Consider the following 26,166-nt stretch of genomic DNA (forward strand, 5'->3'; position numbering starts at 1 on the left):
TGATGTTAAATCTGACCTTCTGATTCTATTACTGAAAAGTGGACACAGCTTCCGGGACGAAACCAGTGGGACATGTAATGGGGCGAAATGCCTTGCTATCTAATAACTAGATATACACAAAGAGGAATCGCTGAAAGGCAGAAAGTAAAGGGAAAGAATTGTGCGTTCTCATACTACAAGGGGTCATGTGACTGCGATAAGCAGACCAATCATATGTGTCGATTGCAGCGAAGGTGAAGCCGAGCAACATACAGGCGTAGCCCGTGACAGGACACGCTTGTAAGGCGTAGGCGTATTGGTGCAACATACGCCAAAGAGATATGTCGGCCTCTGTAAGATACCTGTAGTTTCTTTCGCGAGGATTAGAGTGCTGAGGTGGCGTCGAATCCCTGCAAAGGAGTATATTTGTCGTCGAATATCTTCCTCCGTAAGAAAAGTCGCCATATGCCAGTATTTGCAGTGATGGGAAACCATTTTCCCCAAATGCCCAGTGTGCAAACTCATCAAAATAATATGTTAGCTCTGGGTACTCCCTACTGCATGAAAACTCTTCCTCGCTTTCATCACTGCCCAGCTCACTGTCTAGTACGTGAATCCAACAGCTCTCATTTTGACTAAGAGCAGACCCAGACTCCCTGATATGGAAAATATTCAGGCCTGTGCTGGATGTAAGAGGAGAAGTGATTTGCTTCTGGTGGTTTGCAGCAATGATTGTTTAGTTGGAATTATAGTTAAGAACTAGGAGGGAAGGCGTACCAAGTTTTGAGTTGGAATCAAGTTGGGAACTGGCGGCTGAGCCCGTGCAGAATGCAGCTAGTGTATGTATATCGGGAAAGGGGGTACTAGTACTTTTCCGTGACGCTGTATTACCAAAACCGTACTGCGGAGCATTGTCATCACAAATCTCAATTCTCCCTCTTCTTAGCGACAAGGGCGTTCTTCAGTAGCCTCCAAAAGAATCATCGCGATGGCCACCCCATTTATCGCTCCAGTCTCCAAGCCCGGTCAGGGCGAGGTCGTCGTTGAGCTCCTTCCGCCGGCCCTTCCAACATTCACCAACTTGACGTACCGATACCCGCTGAAGCTTCTGACCCATAAGTCGCTTTATATCCCAGTCTCGTCGGCTCTGCCATGTGTATCTCCACCAGTCTACTTGTACATAATCGGTTATGGTGGAGGTCTGCTGCCGGGTGATGAAATCGACGTCTCTATCACACTGAATCCGCAAACAAGGTTGGTAGTCACGACGCCGCACGGAAGCAACAAAATCTATCGGACCGATGCGACGCAGAAGTTGCGGAAACGGCTGGCTCTACCGGACCAGGTATTGATGGATATGAGTCGACAGACACTGGATGTTCACATTGGGAACCAGGCCGTCTTCTGCTCGCTGCCCGACCCCAACGTACCTTTCAAAGACAGTCGATACGAACAAGCCCAGACCTTTACCGTGGACGCAGCGGCTACAGGAAACAACCGTGGCAGCCTCTGTATACTGGACTGGGTGACCGAAGGCCGGTCGGCCAGGGGCGAGAACTGGGATTTCCATCTCTGGCGCGGGAAAAACGAGGTGTGGTCGGTGGATGAGGCGACAGGGTCTAGGAAGCTTCTCCTTCGCGACTCGGTCATTCTGGACGCTGAATTGGAAGAGGGAGCCCACCTGGGCTCCCAGGAGCAGTCTCGCACGAAAAAACTGATCCGTGATCGGGCCGGAACCAGCACCGTCCTGGGCACCTTGATACTCTACGGACCCGTGTTCGAACGGCTGATGACCTGGCTCCTGGATCGATTCAAATCACAGCCTCGTCTCGGGGATCGCGACTGGTCCACAACCTCGACCAACTCAACGTCTCAGCCTTCTTTGCACGATGATATCACTTGGACGGCAGCGCATATACGAAACAGCTTTGTCTTGATAAAGTTTGGTGCCCGGCATGCACATGGAGCTAAGCAATGGCTTGGTGACCTCCTGCGGGAAGAGGGAAGCATTGCGATGGAGTTTGGCGAGGAAGCGCTACAGTGCTTATGGGAATGAAGAATCATGATGCTGCCCCTGATGTTGGCTTTGCATTACCTAGATATTGATCATCATGTTCACGTGTCGACCCTTATTACCCTATGAACCCTTCCCTAGCAGTTGATTCTACTCTCTTCCATGGCCTTGCAATCAAGCCATCTTCCGCCTTCCCTGGTCTTTCTTCCATTTGTAGATCATTGCTCCATAAATATGTAAAATTACCAGATACGATGCAGAACACAGAAGTAAGGAGATGAACCAAGTTTGCATTTGATCTTGGTCAAAAAAAAAATGTCGATCTATACCCAACTCATCCTCCAGTTTGCCAGCAGACTAGTGGTGGCCTCAGCTCAGCCACCTACGCGACCCATGCGTTGCCTAGACCAGGGGATGATTGACGATCCCATCAGTGGACCTGCTGTGTGTGTTGGAGCATATCGCCAAGCATGGGCGCCTGCCCGGTTTCGACCTCGCTTAGTCATCATTTATGTAAGCTAGCTTTTAGTAACGTAACCGGAAAGCGAGCGAGCCATAAAAGCGAGCGAGCCACCTCCGTATTGCATATAAAATGGCACTTTTACAGCCTTAGTATCTCAGCCAATCTTATAGCTACGGCGTAGTATTAAGTCCTTCTTATTAAATACATGCAGTAGAACATATCTATATTTTATTCAGAATTTTCAGAATTTTTTTTTCTTCACTATAATACAGGACAATCCCTAGTACAACTGTATTTAAACCCCTCTTCATGTAATATATAGAACCACTTACATTATAAGCTTCGAGGTTTAATATCTGCTTGTACACTATTATGTCAGTCTGGATTCGAATTCTAGGCTGTATTGACAGGTTGTTGTTGAAATACTAAGATCACTAAAAGTGCCAGTTTGTATGTAATACGGAGGTGCTCGCTCGCTTTCCGGTTACGTTAATAGCGGCCACCCGGCCACCCATTCAATAGGGACGAAGCAATCGCTTCCAACAGTGTGTTTCTGCAGAAGTACAACCGATGTCTATATGTATTATTGCATCAGGGTGGGGATTTACGAACAAACTTCTAGCTAGTACTAGAGGTGTCCAATAGAAATGAGTCTCATCGAGATTGCGGTGTGTTACAATATCATACGTCTGAGTTTCCCGGATTTACCATACAAAACAGTATGAGATCTATAAACAAACCACTTCTCTGGTTCGACCCACTGCGACCCGGCGGGACCCCACTGCGATGGATCTGTCATACGCCTTCCAAGATTCAAGTACTTGGCGCAAAGATGGGTGGGGCGAGTACACTATTACTTCCATTGTGCTGGATCTGGGCGTCTCTAGTGACATTTCCTCCCCCTTCATCTCAACCGACTCCAAACAAAGAAGAAAAATGGCAATCAACCAGGCACAGGATCAGGGTTTAGATGACGAGATTTCGGATCTTGAGGAACGTCTGGAAAATGCGAGAGCGCGCCGGGTGCTGGCCACAGGGAATGCTCCTTTCCAAGGTAAGCAAATAAACAAATAGATCTTAACCTACCAAGAGCTGGTAGAGAGTTCCTTGACCCTGCTAACTGTGTTTCATTTTTTTAAGGTCCGTCCAATCCGATACCCGTCCACGCATTGCTCCTCCTTTCTGACTCGGCGCTTCCCCTCGGTGGGTTTGCGTACTCCAACGGACTTGAATCGTACCTTGCCCATCTCAAGCTACGAGGACGTATAGCCAATCCAGAGGCAGCCTTTGACTCGTTCCTTACGCTCTCAATTGCGTGCATGGCGAGCACATCCCTACCGTACTTGTTGGCAGCGTATCGACAACCCGAAATGTTGAAAACCATCGATAACGATCTCGATGCATCCACCCCTTGTGTTGTAGCTCAGCGGGCAAGCCTCGCCCAAGGAAGAGCTCTACTGGGGGTCTGGGAACGATCCTTCCGCGTGTCCTACACTCCGGCGAGCGATGCAGCAGCGGTGACGGCAGTGAAGTCTCTCGAAAGCATTTCTGCTGGGCTCAAGAGCCGCAATAACCCAGAAGAAGGATTGGGGCCGAATGGTCACCTCGCGCCCTTGTGGGCCGTGGTCTCTCGGGCCATGGGGTTGACGGCACAGCAAACGGCCTATCTGCATATGGTCAACCATGCCAAAGCCGTGCTCAGCGCAGCGGTGCGCTCCTCTGTCATTGGTCCTTATATGGCGCAGTCCATCTTGGCCAGTCAACGTTTGCAGGAAATGATTTCTCACCGAATCGAGCGGGAGTGGGACACCCCCATCGACCGGGCTGGACAGTTGGTCCCGGCAATGGACTTGTGGGTTGGACGCCACGAGCTTCTTTACAGCAGGATTTTTAACTCATGAAATATTTTCCTTTTTGTTCAATTTTAAAGACTCTGGCCTCATTATATTCGAAACTAGGAATAAATCTGCTGTTTCACCAATAGCTTAGGCGTCGATATTCCCAGACCCCCGGGGTGCGCCCTGTTTCCACCTATTGACACTAAGGCTATATGCCCCACTAGCCTTCCACGCACTCAGAATCAGATCCACAATGTTGGTCAGACCCTTCCCATTCTTCACCTGAGCAAAAACGGTGGGTCCGCCCTCTCGCATTTTGGCAGCATCCCGGGCCATTACGTCCAGATCAGCGCCGATAATTCCGGCCAAGTCGGTCTTATTCACCACCAACAAGTCCGATCCCGTAATGCCCGGCCCACCCTTGCGCGGGACTTTGTCGCCGCCGGCCACATCAATCACGTAAATGATGAAATCAGCCAGTTCTCGAGAGTAGTTGGCGGCTAGATTGTCGCCGCCGGACTCTATCAGAAGAATGTCGGTCTGGAATTGCTTATGTAGTCCCTGTAAGGCGAGCAGGTTGGCGCTAATGTCCTCGCGGATGGCGGCGTGCGGACAACCTCCGGTCTCGATGGCTTTGATCCGATTGCTCGCAAGAGCCTTGTTCCTAGTGAGGAACTCGGCATCTTCACTGCATTGAACAAGAAGAATATGTATAAGCAAAAAAACAAGGATATTAATCAAACTAGAAGGTCTTTGCTTGCCGAGTGAAGATGTCGTTGGTGACGGCGGCCAGATTGTACTCGTCTCGCATGGCTTGGCCAAGAGCGAGCATCAAGGCGGTCTTTCCCGATCCTACCGGCCTAGCGTCAGTTAGCATCACCGTGAAAAGCAAGGAGGGAAAAGAGAGGGCGAAGTCCTACCCGCCAATTCCAACGGTGAAAGCGCGGTCGTTCCAGTCCCGCTCATGCGTGAGAGGTTGTTCTCGCGTGACATACGATCCTGGGCCGTCCATGATCTCGTGCGAGTGCCCATGGGTCTCACCATTATCGTGCGAGTGAGAATGAGTCATTATGTGTCTGAAATGCGATTTAACTAGAGTGAAAGGAAGATGGAGTTCAAGGAGATTATGGTGGGAAAGGTCCAGTATGGAGGGAATTTGGCGGGTTTTATATACTAAAAACTGATAGTCGATTTATTGCGTACGTCCCGAGGTTAAAGCTTTTCAACGGCTAGAAAAAATAAACGAGACTGCCTCGACGTAACTAAGCTACAGCTGAACATTAATTATGGAGTTTTGGAATTAACGAGCTTTGTGCTTTTTTCTCGTAATCTTGTTCATACATATTACCCATTGGGGTAGAAGTTGCATCCACTGACCGATTTTGGATTTGGTGAACAAGGAAATAAAAATAAAAGAAATCTTCATTAAGACCTCTCGTTCGCAACGCCAAGTGAACCGCTTCTCCATCCTCTTTCTTTAGTTGGAACTTGGCCCCATCTATATTACCAATTGGGTACTTCATAGTCGTCTTCTCGACTCTACTGTGAGGGGATTGGGATGTAGTTGGACTCACTGGGCCTACAACCTAACCAGAAGCTTGGGCTGGCTAGCGTTCCAGGGCGAAGGTTGATCAGCGGGCACATCCCTGTTTATGGAAAGTAATATACTTATGCAGGTGAGGCATTACTGCCTACACACCAAGTCAATTAGACCGTGTTACGTGGCAAGTCTTCCATTCAGCTGAATGATCATCCCGTGTGTTAGTTACGGAGTAGTCCCGTGTCAGAGACCCATGGATAAATTGGGTCCCTAATGATGTAATAGTGCAGCTGTGCAGGTGTTCAGCTCACCTCTAATTCTGTTGGGGTGAGGGTCCGTCCGCTATGTAGAAAGAAAGTTTGGGATTGGTAGGCAGATTGGCAGGACTCGTGTGTGTCTAAGCACCGGTGTAGAGAATCGCTGATGGAGAAATCCACCTGCATAAACGCGCGTTCGTACTCCTAGAGGAGGAGAGACCTGAAAATGTGTATCGCCTGTTACAAAACTGTATTCATACCTGAATTGGGGTAATAGCACCTGTTCAGCGTCATAATACAGTCCAATTCGATACGAGGGGTCTTGTGGACGGAAAGAATTGTCATGCCAGGTAAGGTTGGATCCGCAATGTGAGCGGTATTGCTACACAGCGCTGATACTGTATGTTGGTTGGGATGTACCCCGGGGGAGGGGGTAGGCCCACGGGTATTTAAGATGCCCGAACCGCATCGAACAGCTAAGCGAAAGTGCGCCTGAGTGATTTATCGCCCTAGTTTACTCCATCCATTTCCTTGTCCAGAGTCTCTTCAGTTTCAGGTCGGATCCAGGGCCTTAAGAAAAGCATACGTTCACGATGCATCTGATTCCCAGAGAGGTACGTGGATTACTCGCTCTTCTGTTTTCCCTACAAAATCATAACCAAAATGTTTACTTCCAGCTGGAAAGGCTCGCCAGCCTCTACCCACTTGGAAATCTGGCTCAGCGCCGTCTTTCACGTGGAGTGCGGCTTAACCATCCGGAAGCTGTGGTATGTACCCCTTCGGGCTGTTCAGCGAGATGGATTGGCTCACAAAGAAATTAAAATGGGCCCTGATCTCTACGGTTTTACACGAGGTAAATGTTTTCCCCGGGCATCTGGACATGGACATAACCTGACTTATACTTACTCGGACGGTAGCTTATCCGCGACGGTCACTATGCGGTAGCGGACCTGATGTCCATTGGGAGGAAGATCCTCGGCCGCCGTCACGTCCTTCCATCCACTTGGTTTACTGCCCGTCAGATCCAGGTGGAAGGAACGTTTCCGACAGGCACTTATCTGGTGACCGTAGTCGATCCTATCGCCACGGAAGGCGGAAACATTGAGCTAGCGCTGTATGGCACTGGCCTCACCGCGCCCCCCGACAGCCTTTTCCCTGAGGTCAGATTTAGTGACTTCGCACCCGAGAAGGCACCGGGATACATTTGGTGTAAGGTTTCCGATTGTCCTAATGATCCGGATAAGACCGATATTCTCTTGAATGAAAAAAGAGACAGACGTCGTCTAAAAGTCATAAACAAGGGGAGCCGGCCAATTCAGGTATGCTGTATCCCTTTCTTTTTTTATAGTTTCTTTCGTTCTCTCTGCCATTTTTTGTGTGGAACTAACGCTGGAATGATTTTAGGTTGGATCCCACTATCACTTTATCGAGACAAATAGAAAACTTTGTTTCAACCGGAAGGAAGCGAACGGATATCGACTGGATACCCCATCTGGGAGTTCCATTCGATTCGAGCCGGGGCAATGCCGAATGGTGGACCTGGTGCAGATTGCCGGCCGCAAGCGAATTGCCGGTGGTAACGGCGTTGCGAAGTACTTACACGAGAACCATCGCATTCCCGACGGATTTGAAAATGATGGTCCCGCAGCTGAGAAGGGAAGAGAAGATCGTCGTATGCAACGCCACGAGTACGTAAAAATGTTCGGACCTACCAAAGGCGACGTTGTACGGCTAGGCTCGACCGATCTCTACGTCATGGTAGAGGAAGATTGTCGAGACCGTACCGGGCATTGCGGTGAAGACTGCCCAGATGGTAACGGGGATTGTGATCAAGTGTGTCGAGTTGCTGGGAAATGCCCGAAATGCCGTACATACTACGGCGATGAGTGCAACTTTGGTGGCGGCAAGTCCGTTCGTGACGGCATGGCCCAGACCTCATATGGTTCATCCAAAGAGCATAGTGATTCTCAAAATAGGCATGAGAATTCAGATCCGCCCCATTATGTCTGCGTCGACACGGTGATCACCAACGCCTTGATCATCGATTACACTGGCATCATAAAGGCAGACATCGGGATCAAGAACGGTCATATAACAGCCATTGGGCGTGCCGGAAATCCCGACATCATGGATGATGTGGACATCGTCATAGGTGCCAATACCGACGTGATCGGGGCTGAAAACAAGATTGTCACAGCCGGTGGGATTGACACACACGTCCACATTCTGGACCCAGCCCAGGTTCCCGAAGCACTTTGCAACGGGTTGACGACGCTTGTCGGCGGCGGCACGGGCCCCTCGACGGCCTCGAATGCCACGACTTGCACGTCAGGCCCCGAGAATATCAAACGCATGCTCCAGGCGTTTGATCACCTGCCCATCAATGTTGGTATCACTGGAAAGGGTAACAACAGCGACCCAGAGGGTCTGAATGAGCAAGTCGAGGCGGGTGCGATCGGCTTGAAGCTCCACGAAGACTGGGGCGCCACCCATGTGGCCATCGACACATGTCTCGAAGTGTGCGAGAAGTACGATGTTCAATCCACCCTCCATACCGATACGATGAATGAAGGTGGCTATGTGCAAGACACGATCAACAGTATCGATAACCGTACCATCCATTCGTATCACACCGAAGGCGCCGGCGGTGGGCATGCCCCCGACATTATCGCAGTCGTGGCGACGGAGAACATCCTTCCGGCGAGCACGAACCCTACCCGCCCGTACACGTTCAATACGGTGGACGAGCATCTGGACATGGTAATGGTTGCGCATCACCTGTCCAAAGAAATTCCGGCCGACGTCGCCTTTGCCGAGAGCCGCATCCGTGCGGAAACAATTGCCGCCGAAGACCAACTTCTTGATAATGGCTCTATCAGTATCATGTCTTCGGACACCCAGGCCATGGGCCGTGTCGGTGAGGTGGTTCTGCGAAGCTGGACCAGCGCCCATAAGATGGCCGTCCTTGATCATGCACCCCCCAAAACCCAAAAGCGCGTCGGCAGCAAGGACCAATTGTACGACCACATTAATCAATTCTGCGATGCTGATAATCCATTATGCCATGATCGGAAATACCAGACTGAACTCCCGGACGATGCTCCAACTATCAACAACTTCCGCGTCAAGAGGTATATCAGCAAGTACACCATTAACCCGGCCATCGCTCACGGCATGTCGCATCTCATCGGAAGCGTCGAGAAGGACAAATTTGCCGACCTGGTGATTTGGCAGCCAAGCAACTTTGGCACCAAGCCTGACATGGTGTTGAAGGGTGGCATGATAGCAGTCGCTTTGGGTGTATGTCTCTCTCTCTCCTCTCCTTAGTGTGCCTTCGTCTCTGTTTAAAATGCTCTAATTACTCTAATCTGAAACCTCTCGCTTCTGATAGGGTGACCCCAATGGCTCGATCCCGACAATCGAACCGAGGATAATGCGACCCCGGTTTGCAGTAAGTCCTCTTCCGCTCCACTGGAAATATGTTTGGTATTAACCAATTCTTGCCTAGACCTTTGTTCCTCAAACATCCATTACATTTGTTTCCCAGGCATCTGTCGCCGAAAGCACCCCTAACAAAGACTTGGATGAGATAATCGAGGTGCCTGAGGACCCCACCAAGCCTTTTGACGTTCCAGAAAACTCAAAGATCGGCGGTTACAACCTCAAAAAACGCGTTGAGCCCGTTAAAGGCTGCCGGAGAGTGAAGAAGGAGGGCATGATATTTAATGGAGAAAGGCCAGAGATAGATGTAGATCCGGAAACCTTTGTGAGTGTTTATCCACCTTTACCTCTCGTTCTTTCTGTCTTTCTGTCTTCATGCATAGTTCTGACTGAATCTACCCGTCCCCAGGTCGTGAAAGCGGGTGGTCATGTGTGTGACGTGCCGCCGGCAACCTCTGTATCGTTGGCCCAGGACTATTTCATCTGCTAAACTTTGTTTCGGGCGGCGGGGGTCTCGGACAGGAAAGAAATGGAGAAACCCCGAATTGAAAGCAATTTACGCGAGAATTCCTAAATTGAAGAGCTTTCGGATTTCATTTTGCTTTGTTTCCAAACTTTTCGTTCTGCAACTACGTGTAAATTTCCCTGACTTTGAAAAATGAAAGCCACAACAGATTATAGGTCGTGACTCTATAAAGCTCTGAGCCACATCAAAATACTTAAGATCATGACTCTATGAACTATTTGGGGAAGAATCATAAGCCACGTCAGGTCCCCTTAAATCATAAGTCCATGAAACATTGAACTACATCGAGATGCTTACGATCATGACTATGAACTATGATTTGGGGAGAGGGGTTGTAAATCCATAGTCGGTTGAGAAGACTACGAGTTCTAAATACTGGGAGTTCAATAATAAGAATTGCTATTCATTTGACCATAAGATGAATTAAAAGGCAACAAAAAGGAATAGAGTTCAAAGCAAGAGAGAAGGGAAGAGAGAGAATGTATGGGTCAGTCAGGACTAGAGCCACGGCGAGAGCCACGGCCAGAGCCACGGCCAGAGCCACGGCCAGAGCCACCAGAGCCACGGCCAGAGCCACCAGAGCCACGGCCAGAGCCACGGCCAGAGCCACGGCCAGAGCCACGGCCAGAGCCACGGCCAGAGCCACGGCCAGAACCACGGCCAGAACCACGGCCAGAGTCAGAGTCAGAGTCAGAGTCAGAGTCAGAGTCAGACCTCTGATTGATGATAGGCAAAGTAGCGGCCGGCTTGAGTTTAATGACTTGATCGTCGTTCATATTGTGGACGGTGGGATCTTTATAGACTTTTTCCATTCGGATATCCAGTTTGCCGGCCCATCGCATCAGGATTCCTTTGCTGTCGAACAGCTTGATGTGCTCGGTGGCATCCCCGGAGCGACCTTTCTTCGCTTCGTCTTTCAGCGCCTTTACATTGAACCGGGCGGTCCATTTGGCGTTGATGCCCCATCCCAGATTGGCATCCCGGCTCAGAGTCATATCGCCCTCCCACCATCCGGTCTCCCGCGTATTTGGGTCGGTCTTCTGTCGGTCACTTTCGCTTTCGGGAAGGTCGGGCTCAGTCGTCACGAATGCTGGATCTGACTTAGGCTCGTGATCGGGATCATAGTCGTATGTCTTCAACTGGTAATCGGCCTCGGTAAAGTTGAAGTAGGCATACTTGCAACAGTTGCCATTTTTCGCCTCTTTGATGGGAATGTAGATGCCCCGTAGAGGATAAGTGAGGTCTACCCAGAGAAAAACGTCCGGCTCGGTAAAGTTCACGGTGTCGGTACACTGCGCAGAGTCCTCACCATTGTCACGCTTCCGGCACCACGGTTTCTTGGTTTCTGGATGGATGACGGGCAACAATCTCGACTGAATGTCCGTAGGATCTATGACGAATCTGGCAGCTTCGTCGTAATTTGTCGAGCCCTCGATGCGCTGTAGACGTTGGATATTTTGGAAACTGGGCCCCACCATCGCGGTAATGTTGCGGTAGCGCTGGTAGACAGCCGGCGTCATCGGTTTGGTCAACTCCATGGCATGGCCGCGGGGACTGTTGGAGTCAAATTCGGTATGGTGCTTGGATGCCGTCGAGCCATGTGCCTTGGCGTAATTGGTCACCACGTCCAGTAACACCCAGTTCTTGAAACTCGTCGAGTTAGTCGGATCGAACTCTTCAAAGGCGTAGTCATAGAATCTCTGCTCCGTAGTAGGTTTGCGGGGCCATTTGACCGGCCCATCCACCGCCTGCAGCTGTGAGGCCTGGAACTTGACAATTCTTCCAGATGGCATATCGAGTTGATTGCAACACTTGTTACGTGTGAAGAAGAGATGGTGAATGATTGGGTTCAACAGTGGCTGGTAAAGCCCTATTTGTACTCATGTCTGTGGTATTCAGTGTAAATTACTGTGCACTATGTCTGTAACGAAAGGTATTTACACGGTATCACGCCTCCTTTACCCTAAGGGAATTAGTTTTACGTTTTTTATTTTTTTACCCTTCTTTTTTTTACTTGTTTGCCACGTCAGCTACATCGCACATGAACCCTGGGCCCAGGATGCAGGAAATGTGGCCAAGACCCGTTTCCTCACCGGTACCCTCTACGTCCCAGACCCTTAATGATTTCATGCAGGTCGAAGTGCAAGGGTGGGGGGTCATGCCTCTTGAGTACCCCATTTCTCAGCTCCGGAAGGCTCATCCATAGCCAGAATACGACCCAACGCGCACGTTCGTCCTGCCCATGCCGATCTTCTACCGACGATGAGCTCAGAATACTCGTTCAGAGATGCCCCATCCCTTTTATGTTTCCCCTAGCTTTACGACGGTAACCGGAGGTCAGGTGAGGCAAATCCACTGACAATCCGTTGTTGGGAACATTGAACCTGCATGTTCTTGTCTCCGCAATCGGAACGAGAGTGGAGAGGTCTCCCAAGCACTCAATTGTGCCGCGTTACAGTACGGTGTGAACGGGTAAGATAGACAATCAGGCATATGGGCTTATACTCTGTTACCCAATAGTACTGTCAAGATTTGTGCGGTGAATGTGCAGTGAACTAGCAGTGAGGTCCGTGAGCGATGGAAGACCTCAGGAAGAGCTACCTAGTGAGAGATCCTCCTAAGGTAATGGAAAGTACAAGACCACTCATGTTGGTCCAAACAAGTTTCAGTCTGGCACAACTGCCCAGGTGCAACTGGGCTCGAACGGCCTTAGCGATTTCTTAGGAGGGATAACAGGAAATTCGGATTAATCCAGACCCTCTCACATTGAAGGAAGTGATCTAAGATTGATCATCTGTTCGATCATACATCTCATACCAGTCCTCTCCATTGAGTATTTTGCTGTGTGTGCGCTGTCCAGGCATTTCTCTTTCCATTCAAATCGCGATACATTGAACATCCATCACAAATGGTTGGATTTCGACACGCTGCACCAGCAATATTCGTGCAGAGAGACCGGCAATGTGGCCGCACAGAATGCAGTGTTTTTCTGTGTTCATATTATTGAAGCGGTCTTGAGGATGTCAATGGCGACAATTTAGTTGCCTAGCTCCTATCTCAGAGAAATGGAAATAATGCAGGATGTCAGGCACAAGCTTCAGCTAATGCCACATAGAATCATTCTAAAGCAGTCTCCATCGGGGGTATTGGTGGCTATCCGGGAAGACAACGAGACAGAATTACTTTGGAGACTTCATGGTCACAATTGACATATCCTGTGGTTCTGCACGAGGAGGATTGCATGGACTTGAGCTCGGAGCTTTTACATGGGGGCCGAGGTAAGTCGTTAACCATCTTCTGGGCCCATTTCAGGAATCTTATCCACTCTTTTTAGCCATCCGTCCAGACGGACAGACTCCATGTGGATGCGCTCAGCGGCTAAGCCAAAGTAGTAAAAGGGCGGAGTACGCCCACTTGGATTGTTCGCCAGGATACTTTCCTATAGTCGCTCTGAACACGAGATTGGCGATCTATGGGCTTCCTCCCCAGCCAATCTTTCCTAGGGACAGAATCCGAATACACCCGCATTATCCAGAGTGCTTTGGTTGGGAGGGTGCCCGACTGGCCTGAGAAACGGCAGAAGCAAAGTTAGATACATGTAACATTAGCGCCCCCAGTGAGCTCGCACTGGGCAGCAGTCCTTGCCAGGCTGTTGGGGGCGATGGATTCATACCTTCTCGTTATGACGGTGTTATGGGAGACCAGAATAATCCGCCGTGGTTGTGCAGGTGCGGCCCGTCGCGGGGTCCCGAATGCACAACCACACCAAATCAGGGGATTCGGATATGAAACCATCCGACTTCTTTTCACCCGACTCGCACTCGGGCCTAGAAGCTGGTTTTGCGTTACCGGTAAAAGTGGTGTCGCCCTACAAAGAAGACAGGACACCCCTGAGCTTGCATAAGGTCTTGGATCGCATGGTGCGAGATGCAGCGAGGCGGTAGTGAACCGATGACGCAGGTAATCAAGCTGAATTTGGACAGAACTTTTTCAAGGCCCAGAGGTCTCGTTCAGTCTCGAGCTCGTTAAGGCTTGAAAACATCCTGCACTGCAGACCTCGTTAAGGTTCAGCCACGGGCAACCTTGGGTACAGCTGTTCTTCGAGACACGGGCATCACCGAGACACAGGCATCTTCCTGGGAAATCAATGGGTGATCTGGAAGGGGTTGGTAATTGGTAGGTGGCCTTGATAGACCTTGTTAAGGATTTGCCACGGGCAACCCGTCGATCCCGTTCAGATATCGGGGACCAAGCTTGGTTAGTGGAGAGCGACCAGTATACACTGCCAGATGGGAAGTATATGAGGGCTATCTACAAAGCACGGTCGGCCTAGTAGAGGGAGACCTCTCTAGGTAACGCGAAACAAGAGTGTGAGCTCTTGCTGGGCGTGGTATACAATGGCAGCCACTGCGACAGGGCCGGGGCCTGTCAAGAGACTGTCTATATGGCCCGAGAGGACGGATGCACGTGTAGGTGCACAGAGCGCCGGGACTCAACTACCTCACTCGCACTGGGGGCTTGAAAACGGTCTTGATCGGTTCAAGCGTTGTCGTCCTAGTTGAACTGCCCGTGACGTGTGCTTAAGGAGCAAACTGAGCGACACCTAGGGTGAGAGGCGTGGTGAACCTCAAAAGACCAGAAGCACCGATTACTGGTGGAAATCTGGGGTAGTAGCTTATGCAAGTAAGCATGTCGGCGCTACTTAATGTCAGGATTGCCTTCACTCATGCTTAGAAGAAAATGATTCTGTACAGAAGCATTTGCTTCTGGTCCCATTCTCGACCGTGTTCTTTCTTTTCCGGCGAGCATTCACATCATCTTGAGTTATCCAGCTCTCCGGGCCGTCTCGGGAGGACGCCCTCTGGGACCTGATCTGCCGGCAGCCATAATTTCAATCCCAGGCGCAAGAGGAACTCAGTTCTCCTTCCATTTTGCCAGGATTTTCCCAGGAAGTGGATTTTATCTGCCGATTGAAGTTTTGTCGATGTTATTTCCAAAATGCCGGCTGCATACGGTATGCATAACAGCGTTTGAATTGGCGACTCTGGACCGCCAGTTCCGCCAGTTTTGTCTGTCCCGGAGTTTGTTTTGTCGGGAACTATAATAGATGGCTCAGAAATCTCGGCTGAACTTGCAAGACTCTCCAAGCTGACGCCTTGGTGCAAGGTATCCGCTCTTGGTTTTCGCGGCCCAGAGGAGGGAATTGATTCCAGGCCCCTGTTTGGTTCGGACTCGTCCAGCTTCTGGTGCTCTTTTGTATTTTATCCATTTTCTTGCTGAGAACTTGATAATGGTACGCTCTCTGGCTCCGGGGCGTTCGGAATTGTGTCACCGCCCCAAATGTCTTGCAGCACATCACTTTCTATGACTGGGGGGTTGCCAAACCCTTCACTTGAGAGAGGTGGTGAATTCGATAAAGCCATTGCAGGAAGAAATTGGCCACTGAAGTTTTTGTAGAAGCAATTCGCGAAAGGGTATCGCAGCTGGAGAACGAAGGAGAGAATGTAAGTTGTGCAAGATGGGCTAATTTATACTGTAGTTCCGCTACCGTAGATGTATACGGACTTAGAAGCCATCCTAGGTGGGACAGATATATTCCTCAGGATTGTGGCCGACGAATGCTTAATGACTGTAAAATCCTTGCTCGAACTCCATTCTCAGGGTGATTATATTACGTAGTATTATGTAAGACTACATATGTGCTAACGCCTAATCGCAGAGCTCAGATAGATGAAAGTCACCGTGGAAGACTAATTTCACGACATGTTTACGTGGCCTTTATATACCTTTTGAAACATACAGTATTCCGATAAGCCTCCACCAATCCTGTCTTCTACTTGTCATTTGGGGTTGAACATGGAAAGCATTATTTCAGGGCATTTTGAGAAGCGGTGTATTTTCTTGATACTGTACTGTACGTAAGGGAGTAGACAGCCTGAGCGAAGACCATGTCGGAACTCGAGAGAAGACATTTAGAGCACGCCTCATCCACGAGTCTTGCGATCCTACCCGATCGCAGATACCGTCTTGAATGGGAGGCCTCTTCCTCTACTAGCCTCTATGGGTTTAGGGTATCACGCGTGATATGTGTGTTGAACCAAAAAGGGAGGCACCCCGTGCCAATTTATGAATCTAACTTTGGATGCCAGTGTCGCCATATTCGGCCACCTTTGCGGCCAGTGGCCACATGGTTCCAACCGGGAATCATAACAGCCAAGGAGAGGGGTACAGTTATTCGGCAGTTTGCATCTGTACAAAAAAAAGCTGCAGCTATAATTAGTAGCGCCTTTCGGTCTACGGCCACGGAGGCACTTAATACTGAACCTTATCTGCTACCTATGGGGCTCTAGATGGAACAGCTCGCCAAGGAGACAGCGATACAAATTGCTCCAGGGCCACAACACGCAATACTGGGCGGTATAAAGGTGCCCCGCAACGAGGAGGAGAAGGAGCTTAGTGGGTTGACACTAATAGAGGCACACGCCGGTAAGCGCGGCGGGTGTCTTAAGCCGCCACCAAAGGTTAAAGGGAGATGGGAGACAAGCAGGCATATATTACGGAACCGTGGCGTGCACCTCCGGACGTGGTGATTAAGGACTGCGCCGAGGCAAGAAAAAGTCATGACCAAATACTACAACAAACTAACAAGCCGCTATGTGTCTTTACCGACGGCAGTGGATACGGGGGCAAGGTTGGCGCCGCAGCAGCGGTGCCGGACTTGAAAACCCAAACAACTTACCACCCTGGCCCAGAAACTACGACCACGGTATACGCAGCAGAGCTACGGGGTGTCCAGATGGGGCTGAGATGGTAAAACGATGTCACGGGATGCAGCGGTGGAGAAGCTATATCTGCAATGGGGTGCAGATATTCTCTGACAGCCAGGCAGCTCTGAAGGCGATCAGGCGACCTCGGCTAGTCTCTGGACAGGAGATCCTACGGGAATGCCTTGAGCTGCTCCGTTGCTGCGAAGAACAAAGTATCCGGGTAACACTACGGTGGATCCCGGCTCACCAGGGCGTGCCTGGCGTGTCTGGGAACAAGGCAGCTAATAAGCCTGCCAAGAAAGCAGCATAAAAGGGACCACTAAGAGGACAACAACTGATTATGCTGCAATCGGCGGCCAAGCGGAGGATCAGGACGGAGTCAAAAGCCAAGTGGGCCAAGGCGTGGCAACGGGCAAGGACTGGACGACCGACTATCTCAGCCGTATCAACGTGCGCGAATCGGCGCGCTGCGGTTGCGATCTTAACGACCAAACGCCTAAACACTTGCTTATAGCGTGCCCAATTCTGATCGACCTGCGAATGGAGCTACGACGGGAGCTTCGATGGAAAGGCTGTGCCGGTGTCTGGATAGAGGGCTATAAATTGGTGATACGGGAGATGAAAGCAAGTGTAGCAGTGGCGGATTTTATAATAAAAATAGGCCTGCTCGGGCAGTTTCAAGCGGTAGATTCTGCAGCAATAGGGGTCACAATCCAAGCGCAGGATAAGATGCCTATCTCGGCCCGCTTAAGATAACTAACAAGGATATTGGGCTGCTGCCTGAAGCGAGCTCATATCAGCGGACACAGGACCAGGTCGCCTGCGGCCGTCGAGCAGACCAGTCAACGGCACTGAGATACGCAGACGGCGTTTTGGGGGGGGGACAGGCGGGTGGATATGTAGTCAGAAGATGCCCGGTAGGGGACGCGGGGACACTGCAGACAGTGAGGCGCAGGTTCCGTCAGGGGTTGAGCGTCCGAATACTATTGTACTGGAAGATGGAGCTCCTGCTCACCGTCATCACTTTCAAAAGACCGTATTTAATCGTCATGGTGTTGAAAAAATCCTAAATTGGCCAGGCAACTCTCCAGAACTTAATGCAATTGAGTGGGCGTGGCCATGGCTAAACAAACGTACAGCTTCAAGAGGAGCTCCGCAGGATAAGAAAACTGCAGAATCTGCATGGAAAAAGGCCTGGGATGAGCTACCTCAGGAGACTATACAACATTGGATTGAGCGTCTCGTCCGTCATGTTCAAGAGATCATTCGGTTGGAAGGAGGAAACGAATATAAAGAGAGTCGTACAGGAAAGGATTGACGGAAAAACACTAGAGTTGGGGGGTATCTCTCTAAACACCAGGATTTAGGAGATGGACCACTTTCTAGTGCTTTGTATAGCTTCATTTTGCACTTTTCGGGATTTTTTTGGGTCATTTGAGCCATTATAATGTATAATTATATGTGTCCTGATTTTATTGCTTAAAGTACCTCATTATATAAAAATATATAAAAAGTTACATTACAGCCATACATCGCATTACTGCCAAGATAGAAGTATATGGGTCCAACCTCCAAAGACTAAAGAAACACACCTCCGTAGATATCTCTACAATGTCTCAAAGATTGAGATCTACAGCGCCAAGACGAATCCGAAGAGAGATCTTCCATGGCTCCTGCACCACCATCATTTTCAACCGTAAAAAAAAAAAATAAATAAAAAAGAGGCAACTAGAGCCATGACCTCTTTTTGTGATGGAAAGTTATTTTGACGTAATGAAGAGGGATGTCTTGGGTCTGAGAGAGGGTAGGTCGCGGCGATCAACAACGAACCCCACCTGAGGGTTACGAATTTCTCCAATGCGGATGGAAGTTGCCAGGGGACTATTGGTGATGTAGAGCTGTGTACCACAATACCGCAACAATACAGATGGTTGAGCCCTCACACCCCCCTTCTTTGAACTAACCTGTAAGGTTTCTACTGCCTGAAACTGTGACATCTAAGGTAGCGGCGCATAATGGCGATCACACGTCAGCTCTCCTTCCGGTATTGCACTTTGCAATTATACCGTACCCCTAATGGATGATGCGTATTTGGGTAATGCGGCGAATGCAGAAGTGTAAGACAGTTCAAAGGTTGTAAGATCATCTTACTAAGATGGCAGGGTCAAACTAGTCAAGCACAAACGTACCTCCAACTTCCACAGAACAAAACAATACCATATCTGCGACAATACCTTGGCGTACTGTGATGCCCCCACGCCCCTTTTCTGCTAACGATCATACAGAACTCTTTATAACATATCAATTGTGTTTCTCCCAAATGCCCTCTCTATGTCATCCAAACGGACTCATTGAGTATCTACAAATTGCAACTTCCTACAACCATGACTAGAACCAACCGGCACGCTAATATTCCAGGAATGGCCGGTGACCTTGAAGAACCTATGGCGGAGCGCCGTACATGCAATATGAGAGAGAGAAAGCTCACCGCCAAGTCGCTCATACGACGTGCAGAACACTTCCATAGTCAGTTGCCAGCTATCAGAAAGATCCCTTTTCCCGCTGTCGCCATCATACTCTTAATTGCTTTCTTGAATATGGTCGTGTGGGCCGTGGCTGCAATTGTATTGGTATGTGTCTTGGTGTTACAATGAATCTAAATATTATCCAATGGCATTTCTACCTAGTATCAGGTATACTAACGTATTTGCTAAATGTGAGGGGATATACAGCGTTATTATCCGTACGTTACCTCGAGCATCAGGCAATACCGAATACGTTCAGTTTCCTCTACCTCAAGTATGAGCTGATTCTGTTAATAGGTCTTTGGTTTCCAACGCAGTCCTTTCATACACATTGGGACTAAGACATGCATTTGATGCGGATCATATATCGGTAAGCAGCCTAGTCAAATTCGAAAAACTTCACCGGTAAAAAAACTAATTGGAAACCAATAGGCTATTGATTTGATGACAAGAAGATTACTTGCTAGCGGTCAGAAACCTGTGTCGGTGGGAACATTCTTCTCTCTGGGCCATTCAACGTAAGGAACTCTCCGATTGTTATATTAACCGTGCTTACGCCTGTCAATAAGGATTGTTATAATTACAGCTGTCGTTGTTGCAGCCACCACAGCGGCCATCTCATCGCGTTTCGATAGTTTTAGTGTTGTAGGCGGAATTATTGGCACATCTGTCAGTGCTGCTCTCTTGATCCTGTTGGGTCTTATGAATGGATATATCCTCTACAAGCTCATCAAACAAATGCAGAAGGTCCTAAATCTTCCAGAGGGTCATGAAGATGAAGCCTGGAAGGTTGAGGGCGGAGGTATTCTATTTTCAGTGCTCAAGAAAATGTTTAAACTGATAGACCGGTAAGATTCCATGCTTTCCTCGTGTAAACCAGTACTAAACCCCGTTGAGCAGTCCATGGAAAATGTACCCGCTTGGAATTCTATTCGGTCTTGGTTTCGACACATCCTCGGAAGTTGCCCTCCTTGGTATCTCCTCTATCGAGGCTGTGAAAGGTACGAGCATTTGGCTGATTTTGATATTCCCGGCTCTTTTTACTGGTGCGTTCCTTTTTCCTTTTTTTGTGGGAACTGAGCAAAGGTCTCCAACTCACAATAATCCATAGCGGGAATGTGTCTTCTTGACACCGCTGATGGCGCCCTCATGCTCGCCCTCTATATACAGCCAGCTCAAAATTATCTCGCACCGGAACGGAACAGTCCTTCATCTGTACACCCTATCGCTGGTGCAGGAGATGAAATCCAGACGTCCCAGAATCATCGAGACCCTGTTGCTTTCCTATACTACTCGATCATTCTAACAACCATGACTGTCATTGTCGCCATTGTAATTGGTGTGATTCAACTGCTGACCCTCGTGCTCAACGTTGCGGAGCCAACTGGTAAATTCTGGAATGGAGTGCAGGTGGCTGGAGAATATTATGATGTTATTGGCGGTGCGATCTGCGGATGTTTCCTCATTATAGGTGGGTTGAGCGTACTTGTATACAAGCCGTGGAGGAGATGGGTTTCCAAGACACATCAAATCGGCGTGGTTGTGGAGCGAGAGCGATACAGGGATTATGTCCCTGGAGTGGACGATCGCAACAATGAGGAAGCAGCAATGTCGAAAGTAGCAGTCAGCAAGGGGTAGGCAAAAGGATTACTTCCCAGGTTGGAATTAAGCCAGCCGATGAGGCGTGAGAGGAAGGTGTGAAACCAGGTGTAAACCGTGTAGCTGATGCCTCGAACCGTCATAGACTCTCCTGTGAATTTATTTCAGTTGGCTAGCCTTGTCTCGTTTAGACGAATTACCTTGGTAATACAAAAAAATAGTGAGGATACTGTAGCAAGGTGAGCTTGATTCACGATAATATCAAGCCTTGCAAGGTCTCTGCAGCCACTCGTAGGCCACCATGGTGAATAGGCATCCCGGTCAAAATTTTCAGACCCGAATGGATAGCCTAGGTTTAGGAAAGCCAGAGCTAGACTAGCACTGGGAGCGCGACTGAAGTACAAGGTGAAGCACACAGCCGTTTTTGGTACTTGGTATGTATCAGTGTTGCTCCCAATAGTCGGGTTTCTGATATAGATCCAGATTGTTCGGAATTGGTACGAGGCGGAACTATGAGGAAGTATCGTATGTGAACAGGTGATCGAGTATTCGCACTATATAGGAAACTTGACGGGGCTGGATGTTATGATCATTCGCTCAGGGAAGGAGTGGGTGGCAGAAGAACACTATACTAGCTACACACTGGTAGTCTCTTAAGGGATCTCTTTCAGTAGTAACAACCAACTGTATTAATCACTATCGCCTACTATTATCTGAAGGAATGGAGGCGATTCAGTGGTTTACGCTGAGCGCTCGCCAAGGCGCTAGGTGTGATCGGATTCCGAAACCCGGATATTTTTCTATCATCTTTGAAAGGTAGGATGTGATATCGAGATGCATAACGAATTTAATAAGGCGACTTATGTGTCAGGAGCAATATAACACCCTATGTAACAGCTGGCGCTGCAACTACATAACACTTGTGGCACTGATTTGTTAGATATGGTACTGGTCTAAACCGCATCAGACAGTAGTGTATCTCCGGTCATACGCTAATCCCTTCGTGGTCTGTATGGAGATAATGTTTGCTTGAATTTTGATGATCATGTCGAACAACTTGACGTGGGCTGTCGCACGCGGATGCCCTGAAATGATATGGAAATTTAAAAATAGTCGTGAGATATGAATGTGGAAGTGCAGTAGAAGAGGTTGTACTGGAAAGTTTGAGGAGTCATTTTGTGATTGGCTGCCAAATGCAGGATATGTATCCGAGAAGTTTATTTCTATAGCATGTGGTGACGTCCAGTGCCCAGCGGGGTACGATGTTCACCATCGTGAAGGGAAAGCAAAGAAAGTCAGTTTGATTTTATTCACATTGGGCAACTCGGACTTCACATATGCCTCGTGATGAAGCTTATCACAGAGGGTAAAGTATGAAGGGTCTCAGCTTTTCTTCGCAGCTTCTAAGATTCCTAATCACACATGAAGTTCTATTTGTGTTGCGTGATTAGCGATATCCTTTTCTTAGGGCCATCTGCGAACTCCGGGATGGCCAGCTGCCAGGCGCGGCTTCCTCCGCGCAGTCCTGCACAGGCTTGTCATCGATAATTTCTTGGCATTACAGTCAATGACTTCGATTATAGCAAAATCTAACTTAACTAGTATCTCTCCTCCACAATCCCACTGTAAATAAATATATGATGTACTAATAATAGATTAATTCTATTATGTTTTATTAAAACATATATAAATATTTAAAAATATCTAGAGGTCCTCCATTAGATTAGGCACGGACGAAGTGTCGATACTATCTTCTACGATAAAGATGATATTAGGCTGGCCGTTGGGAGGGATTCGGGATCCCGAGGGAGGTCTGGTCCCGTCCCATATTCCCATAAGGATCCTGGGGATGGTCCCGAATCCCGTCTCAAGAAAATGGGAAGGGATTCCCATCCCGTGCCAAGCAATATGGGAGGGAAATCCCATCCCTAAATTATAAACATACGAGGTTCCAGGTCGCGACCAGGTGGGTCGGACTTGGCGTCAGGTGCCTAGGCCTATTTGGGATGTCACGTGCAAGACAGGGAGGTCATGTTAAATGGGGCCTTAAATACACACATGTCACCTCTTTACAATGAAATTATCTTTTATCTCTTTTATTATCCTCAAAGGAAGCCTATCACTTCCTAACTAGTATTTAATTAGTTTCTAACTAGTTACAATGGCAGCCCCTAGTCCCCTTATTAACCAAGTCCAATTCTCCGAGCATGAATTTTCTGATAATGGAAGCGATTAAGAGATATTCTATATTAATAAGGTAGGTGATTTTATATTAGTTATAAACTAGTTACAGACTAGTTACTAACTAATCTTAGACTCCATACCCTATATTCCTGTTAAATGGGCTGAGGCCTCTACAAACAGAAATAATTGAAGTTTGTATGGCATTACCAGAGTATCCAGAGACTAGGGAAGCTGGATTTACGTATATCCTACCTGTTAATCCAATAAAACCCTTGAAAGATACTAAAATAATACATAAAGTAAGGAGCTACTCTATTACTAGTTATTAACTAGTCGCTAACTAGTTCCAGATCCAATATACGCGGAAGAAAAGGACTAAGAACCATGCAACATGTCTATATTTAGGTATGGATATTACACGCATGCGTTATAAATATTTAGGAATTAAAAGATGCTTAAGTTTTTATCCTAATCTAAAGGACCTATATTATACGAAGGTTACAGAGGAAGTATGGGATCGGATTAGGGAAATATAATATCTTATTAAGATGGCAGGAGATAATAACAAGAGGAGAAATGCCTTAGGGTAAGTTTTTACTAGTTATAGACTAGTTCCCTACTGGTTATTTACTAGTAACTAACAAATCTATTAGTATTTATATTGCAGAACATAGGCTTTTTAAAACAAAAAAAGCCTGTAGAGTACCACTACCTACATGCAAACCAGTTTTTCAATGGGCAACATACTTAGTAAGTTATATTATTTTCCTATTAGTAGCTGACTAGTTCTTGACTAGTTCTTAACTAGTATATATAGAATGTTGCAGGGATTCGCCATCTATTTATTTATTGTATTTATCGAAAGCCACTACAACTAAATATCCAACCCGAGCATTATCTCTCCTCTCTTAGCTTTTAGACTAATACTAATCTTTTACTACTTAAGCAATTTTTTAATTAATTAGTCCATCCAGATATTACATATTATAGAGCTATAGAGAGTGTAGTAAGTCGGAAAATATCTTGTAGTAAGTAAACTAATACTATACTAGTTTATAACTATTTACTAACTAGTTAGATACTTGTCAAACTGGAACTCTTGTACATAAAAAGTGTGATGTTGCATTTAATATTATTATTCTAGTTAATATTAAGAATTATTTATATATTTTATTTACTTTACATAGGATACATACACACCCTCCACCACCTCCTATAACAGCTCCTTTTATTATCCTGGAAAGAATAAAGCAGATACTTTATAATATAAGGGATCTGGATATGACTACTGGTATGTTACTAGTCCACTATTAATAGTATACTAGTTATTAACTAGCTAGGCTTTTTCCTCCGCAATCCACGACTCCTTGACTTCTGCAAGGAATTTAATAAGGATAGCCTATCAGGTATTCATACAAGCTTTGCTAATCAAGATCGTGTTTCTGCTATAATTCAAAAAGTAAAGATAAGCCTATTTCCTAAAGGCCAAGAGTTAAATGGTCTAAGGTTTGAATGTTTGAGACGGCAGAATTAAAGGTAAGTATACTAGTTCCTAACTAGTATATTACTACTTTGAAACTAGTCGCTAACTAGTATATTTTAGGCCTATGTCTAGTACACCTTTTAGGATAATAAGAATATACTTATTATTTGTGCCTACAAAGCACAATTAAAGTTATTCCAATCTCTGAAGTTATTTGAGGTGGATATGAATTTTAAGCGATTAAAGGGTCGTGATTTAAATAAAGTTATTTTTGCAGTATTTTTAAAAAAGTATAGAAAAGGTAAGTGAGTATTTACAATTGGCTACAGACTAGTTCCTAACCAGTTACTAACTAGTTATTACTCTTTGTCGAGTCTTCACCAATTGTCAAGATACTGAAGGGTATTATAACCTATTCTAAAAGGTTTTTAAGGTTATCGAGTAAAATATAAACCAGTCTGTTTGCTTTTATTATCTACATGGAACTGGATTTGAAAGTGTTATATTAGATATGGATAAGGCACAGATATTAGGTAAGATTAATAATACTAACTAGTTAATAACCAGTTACTAACCAGTATCCACATAGGTCTTGGCCAGTATCTAGCCAGTATTAACCCTTAACATTATAATAAAAGATGGCATATTCCATATATTATAATTGCCTGCCGTGTGCACTTCTTTCGAGGGATTAATAATATTCTTAGTAGGTATAAACTTTATACAAATAACTGGCAAACGATGGCTAGCTTGATTAACTGTTAAACCCGTGAGAGATATTATGATCTAATACAACTTCTCTAAGGTAAGTAGTTTAGTACTAGTATCTAACTAGCTATCTACTAGTTGCTAACTAGTATAAGGACATATAATCCAAATATCCAAAGTTGGCAGGCCATAAAGCAGATACATTAATTGCTGCAGGTTTAAATAAAAGCTGCTATAATGATCAAATTTTTTAAAATGCTAGAATCATACAAATCAGGCGAGCAATCTATAATAAGATATATATCTTTGGTGGTATTAAATTATCAATTTTAAAGGCTGCAGATCGGTATAGTACTAGTATCTAACTAGTTACTAAACAGTTCTACTAGTTATATCTAGTGGCCGGATGTGTGATATAAGAGATTTAGATAATATTTCAAGGCAGGATTTTGCTATTAAATAGCTATGTCTGATTCTGTTGCATCACGTATGCAAGAAATAGTTTAAGAAAGGTGGGTCTAAATAAAGACTAGACTACTGTTTGTAACTGGTTGCTAACTAGTCCTAGAACGCAAACGCCGGCGAAATACCTTAGGTTTAAATACACCAGATAATCAACCAAATACTTAGTCTTTAAGATATACTGTTGAATTAACTAAAGTCCTAGTAAGAGTATTATTATCTGGCTCACCACAACCATGTCGATCACAATCAAGAGGGAGGGGTCGATCTCGAAGAGGAAGTAACTAACAAACTCTTTTAAGGTATACCAGTCCCTAACTAGTTTATAACTAGTTACTAACTAGCTATAGCTCACCTCTTAGTCAAGCTGCAACTCAGAA

The 26,166-nt window shown here is 47.0% G+C and overlaps 7 protein-coding genes across 7 annotated transcripts; 4 read left to right on the forward strand and 3 right to left on the reverse strand.

The window, feature by feature from the left end:
* Positions 1-967: 967 nt before the first annotated feature.
* Positions 968-2,035, forward strand: ATNIH1004_006638 (urease accessory protein UreD; the record flags this gene model as incomplete). Its single annotated transcript, XM_033571265.1, has 1 exon — positions 968-2,035. The coding sequence occupies one exon, from the start codon at positions 968-970 to the stop codon at positions 2,033-2,035; it is 1,068 nt and encodes a 355-aa protein (XP_033424580.1).
* A 1,068-nt stretch (positions 2,036-3,103) lies between these two features.
* ATNIH1004_006639 (urease accessory protein UreF) lies at positions 3,104-4,357 on the forward strand (the record flags this gene model as incomplete). The annotated part of the gene is made up of 3 exons (XM_033571266.1): positions 3,104-3,124; positions 3,177-3,510; positions 3,597-4,357. The coding sequence occupies 3 exons, from the start codon at positions 3,104-3,106 to the stop codon at positions 4,355-4,357; spliced, it is 1,116 nt and encodes a 371-aa protein (XP_033424581.1).
* Positions 4,358-4,441: 84 nt separating this feature from the next.
* ATNIH1004_006640 (urease accessory protein UreG) lies at positions 4,442-5,363 on the reverse strand (the record flags this gene model as incomplete). The annotated part of the gene is made up of 3 exons (XM_033571267.1): positions 4,442-4,982; positions 5,038-5,154; positions 5,215-5,363. The coding sequence occupies 3 exons, from the start codon at positions 5,361-5,363 to the stop codon at positions 4,442-4,444; spliced, it is 807 nt and encodes a 268-aa protein (XP_033424582.1).
* Positions 5,364-6,684: 1,321 nt separating this feature from the next.
* On the forward strand, positions 6,685-10,022 carry ATNIH1004_006641 (uncharacterized protein; the record flags this gene model as incomplete). Its single annotated transcript, XM_033571268.1, has 7 exons — positions 6,685-6,705; positions 6,769-6,858; positions 7,009-7,410; positions 7,496-9,391; positions 9,483-9,542; positions 9,600-9,857; positions 9,942-10,022. The coding sequence occupies 7 exons, from the start codon at positions 6,685-6,687 to the stop codon at positions 10,020-10,022; spliced, it is 2,808 nt and encodes a 935-aa protein (XP_033424583.1).
* A 524-nt stretch (positions 10,023-10,546) lies between these two features.
* ATNIH1004_006642 (uncharacterized protein) lies at positions 10,547-11,851 on the reverse strand (the record flags this gene model as incomplete). Its single annotated transcript, XM_033571269.1, has 1 exon — positions 10,547-11,851. The coding sequence occupies one exon, from the start codon at positions 11,849-11,851 to the stop codon at positions 10,547-10,549; it is 1,305 nt and encodes a 434-aa protein (XP_033424584.1).
* Positions 11,852-14,872: 3,021 nt separating this feature from the next.
* ATNIH1004_006643 (uncharacterized protein) lies at positions 14,873-15,481 on the reverse strand (the record flags this gene model as incomplete). The annotated part of the gene is made up of 2 exons (XM_033571270.1): positions 14,873-15,301; positions 15,356-15,481. 2 exons carry the CDS (start codon positions 15,479-15,481, stop codon positions 14,873-14,875), a joined length of 555 nt encoding a protein of 184 aa, XP_033424585.1.
* Positions 15,482-20,260: 4,779 nt separating this feature from the next.
* ATNIH1004_006644 (uncharacterized protein) lies at positions 20,261-20,988 on the forward strand (the record flags this gene model as incomplete). The annotated part of the gene is made up of 2 exons (XM_033571271.1): positions 20,261-20,396; positions 20,462-20,988. The coding sequence occupies 2 exons, from the start codon at positions 20,261-20,263 to the stop codon at positions 20,986-20,988; spliced, it is 663 nt and encodes a 220-aa protein (XP_033424586.1).
* Positions 20,989-26,166: the final 5,178 nt, after the last annotated feature.

The sequence above is a fragment of the Aspergillus tanneri genome, assembly GCF_003426965.1.
Source record: "Aspergillus tanneri strain NIH1004 chromosome Unknown AapTan_7_pilon_pilon_pilon, whole genome shotgun sequence".
Classification (NCBI taxonomy): Eukaryota; Fungi; Ascomycota; class Eurotiomycetes; order Eurotiales; family Aspergillaceae; genus Aspergillus; species Aspergillus tanneri.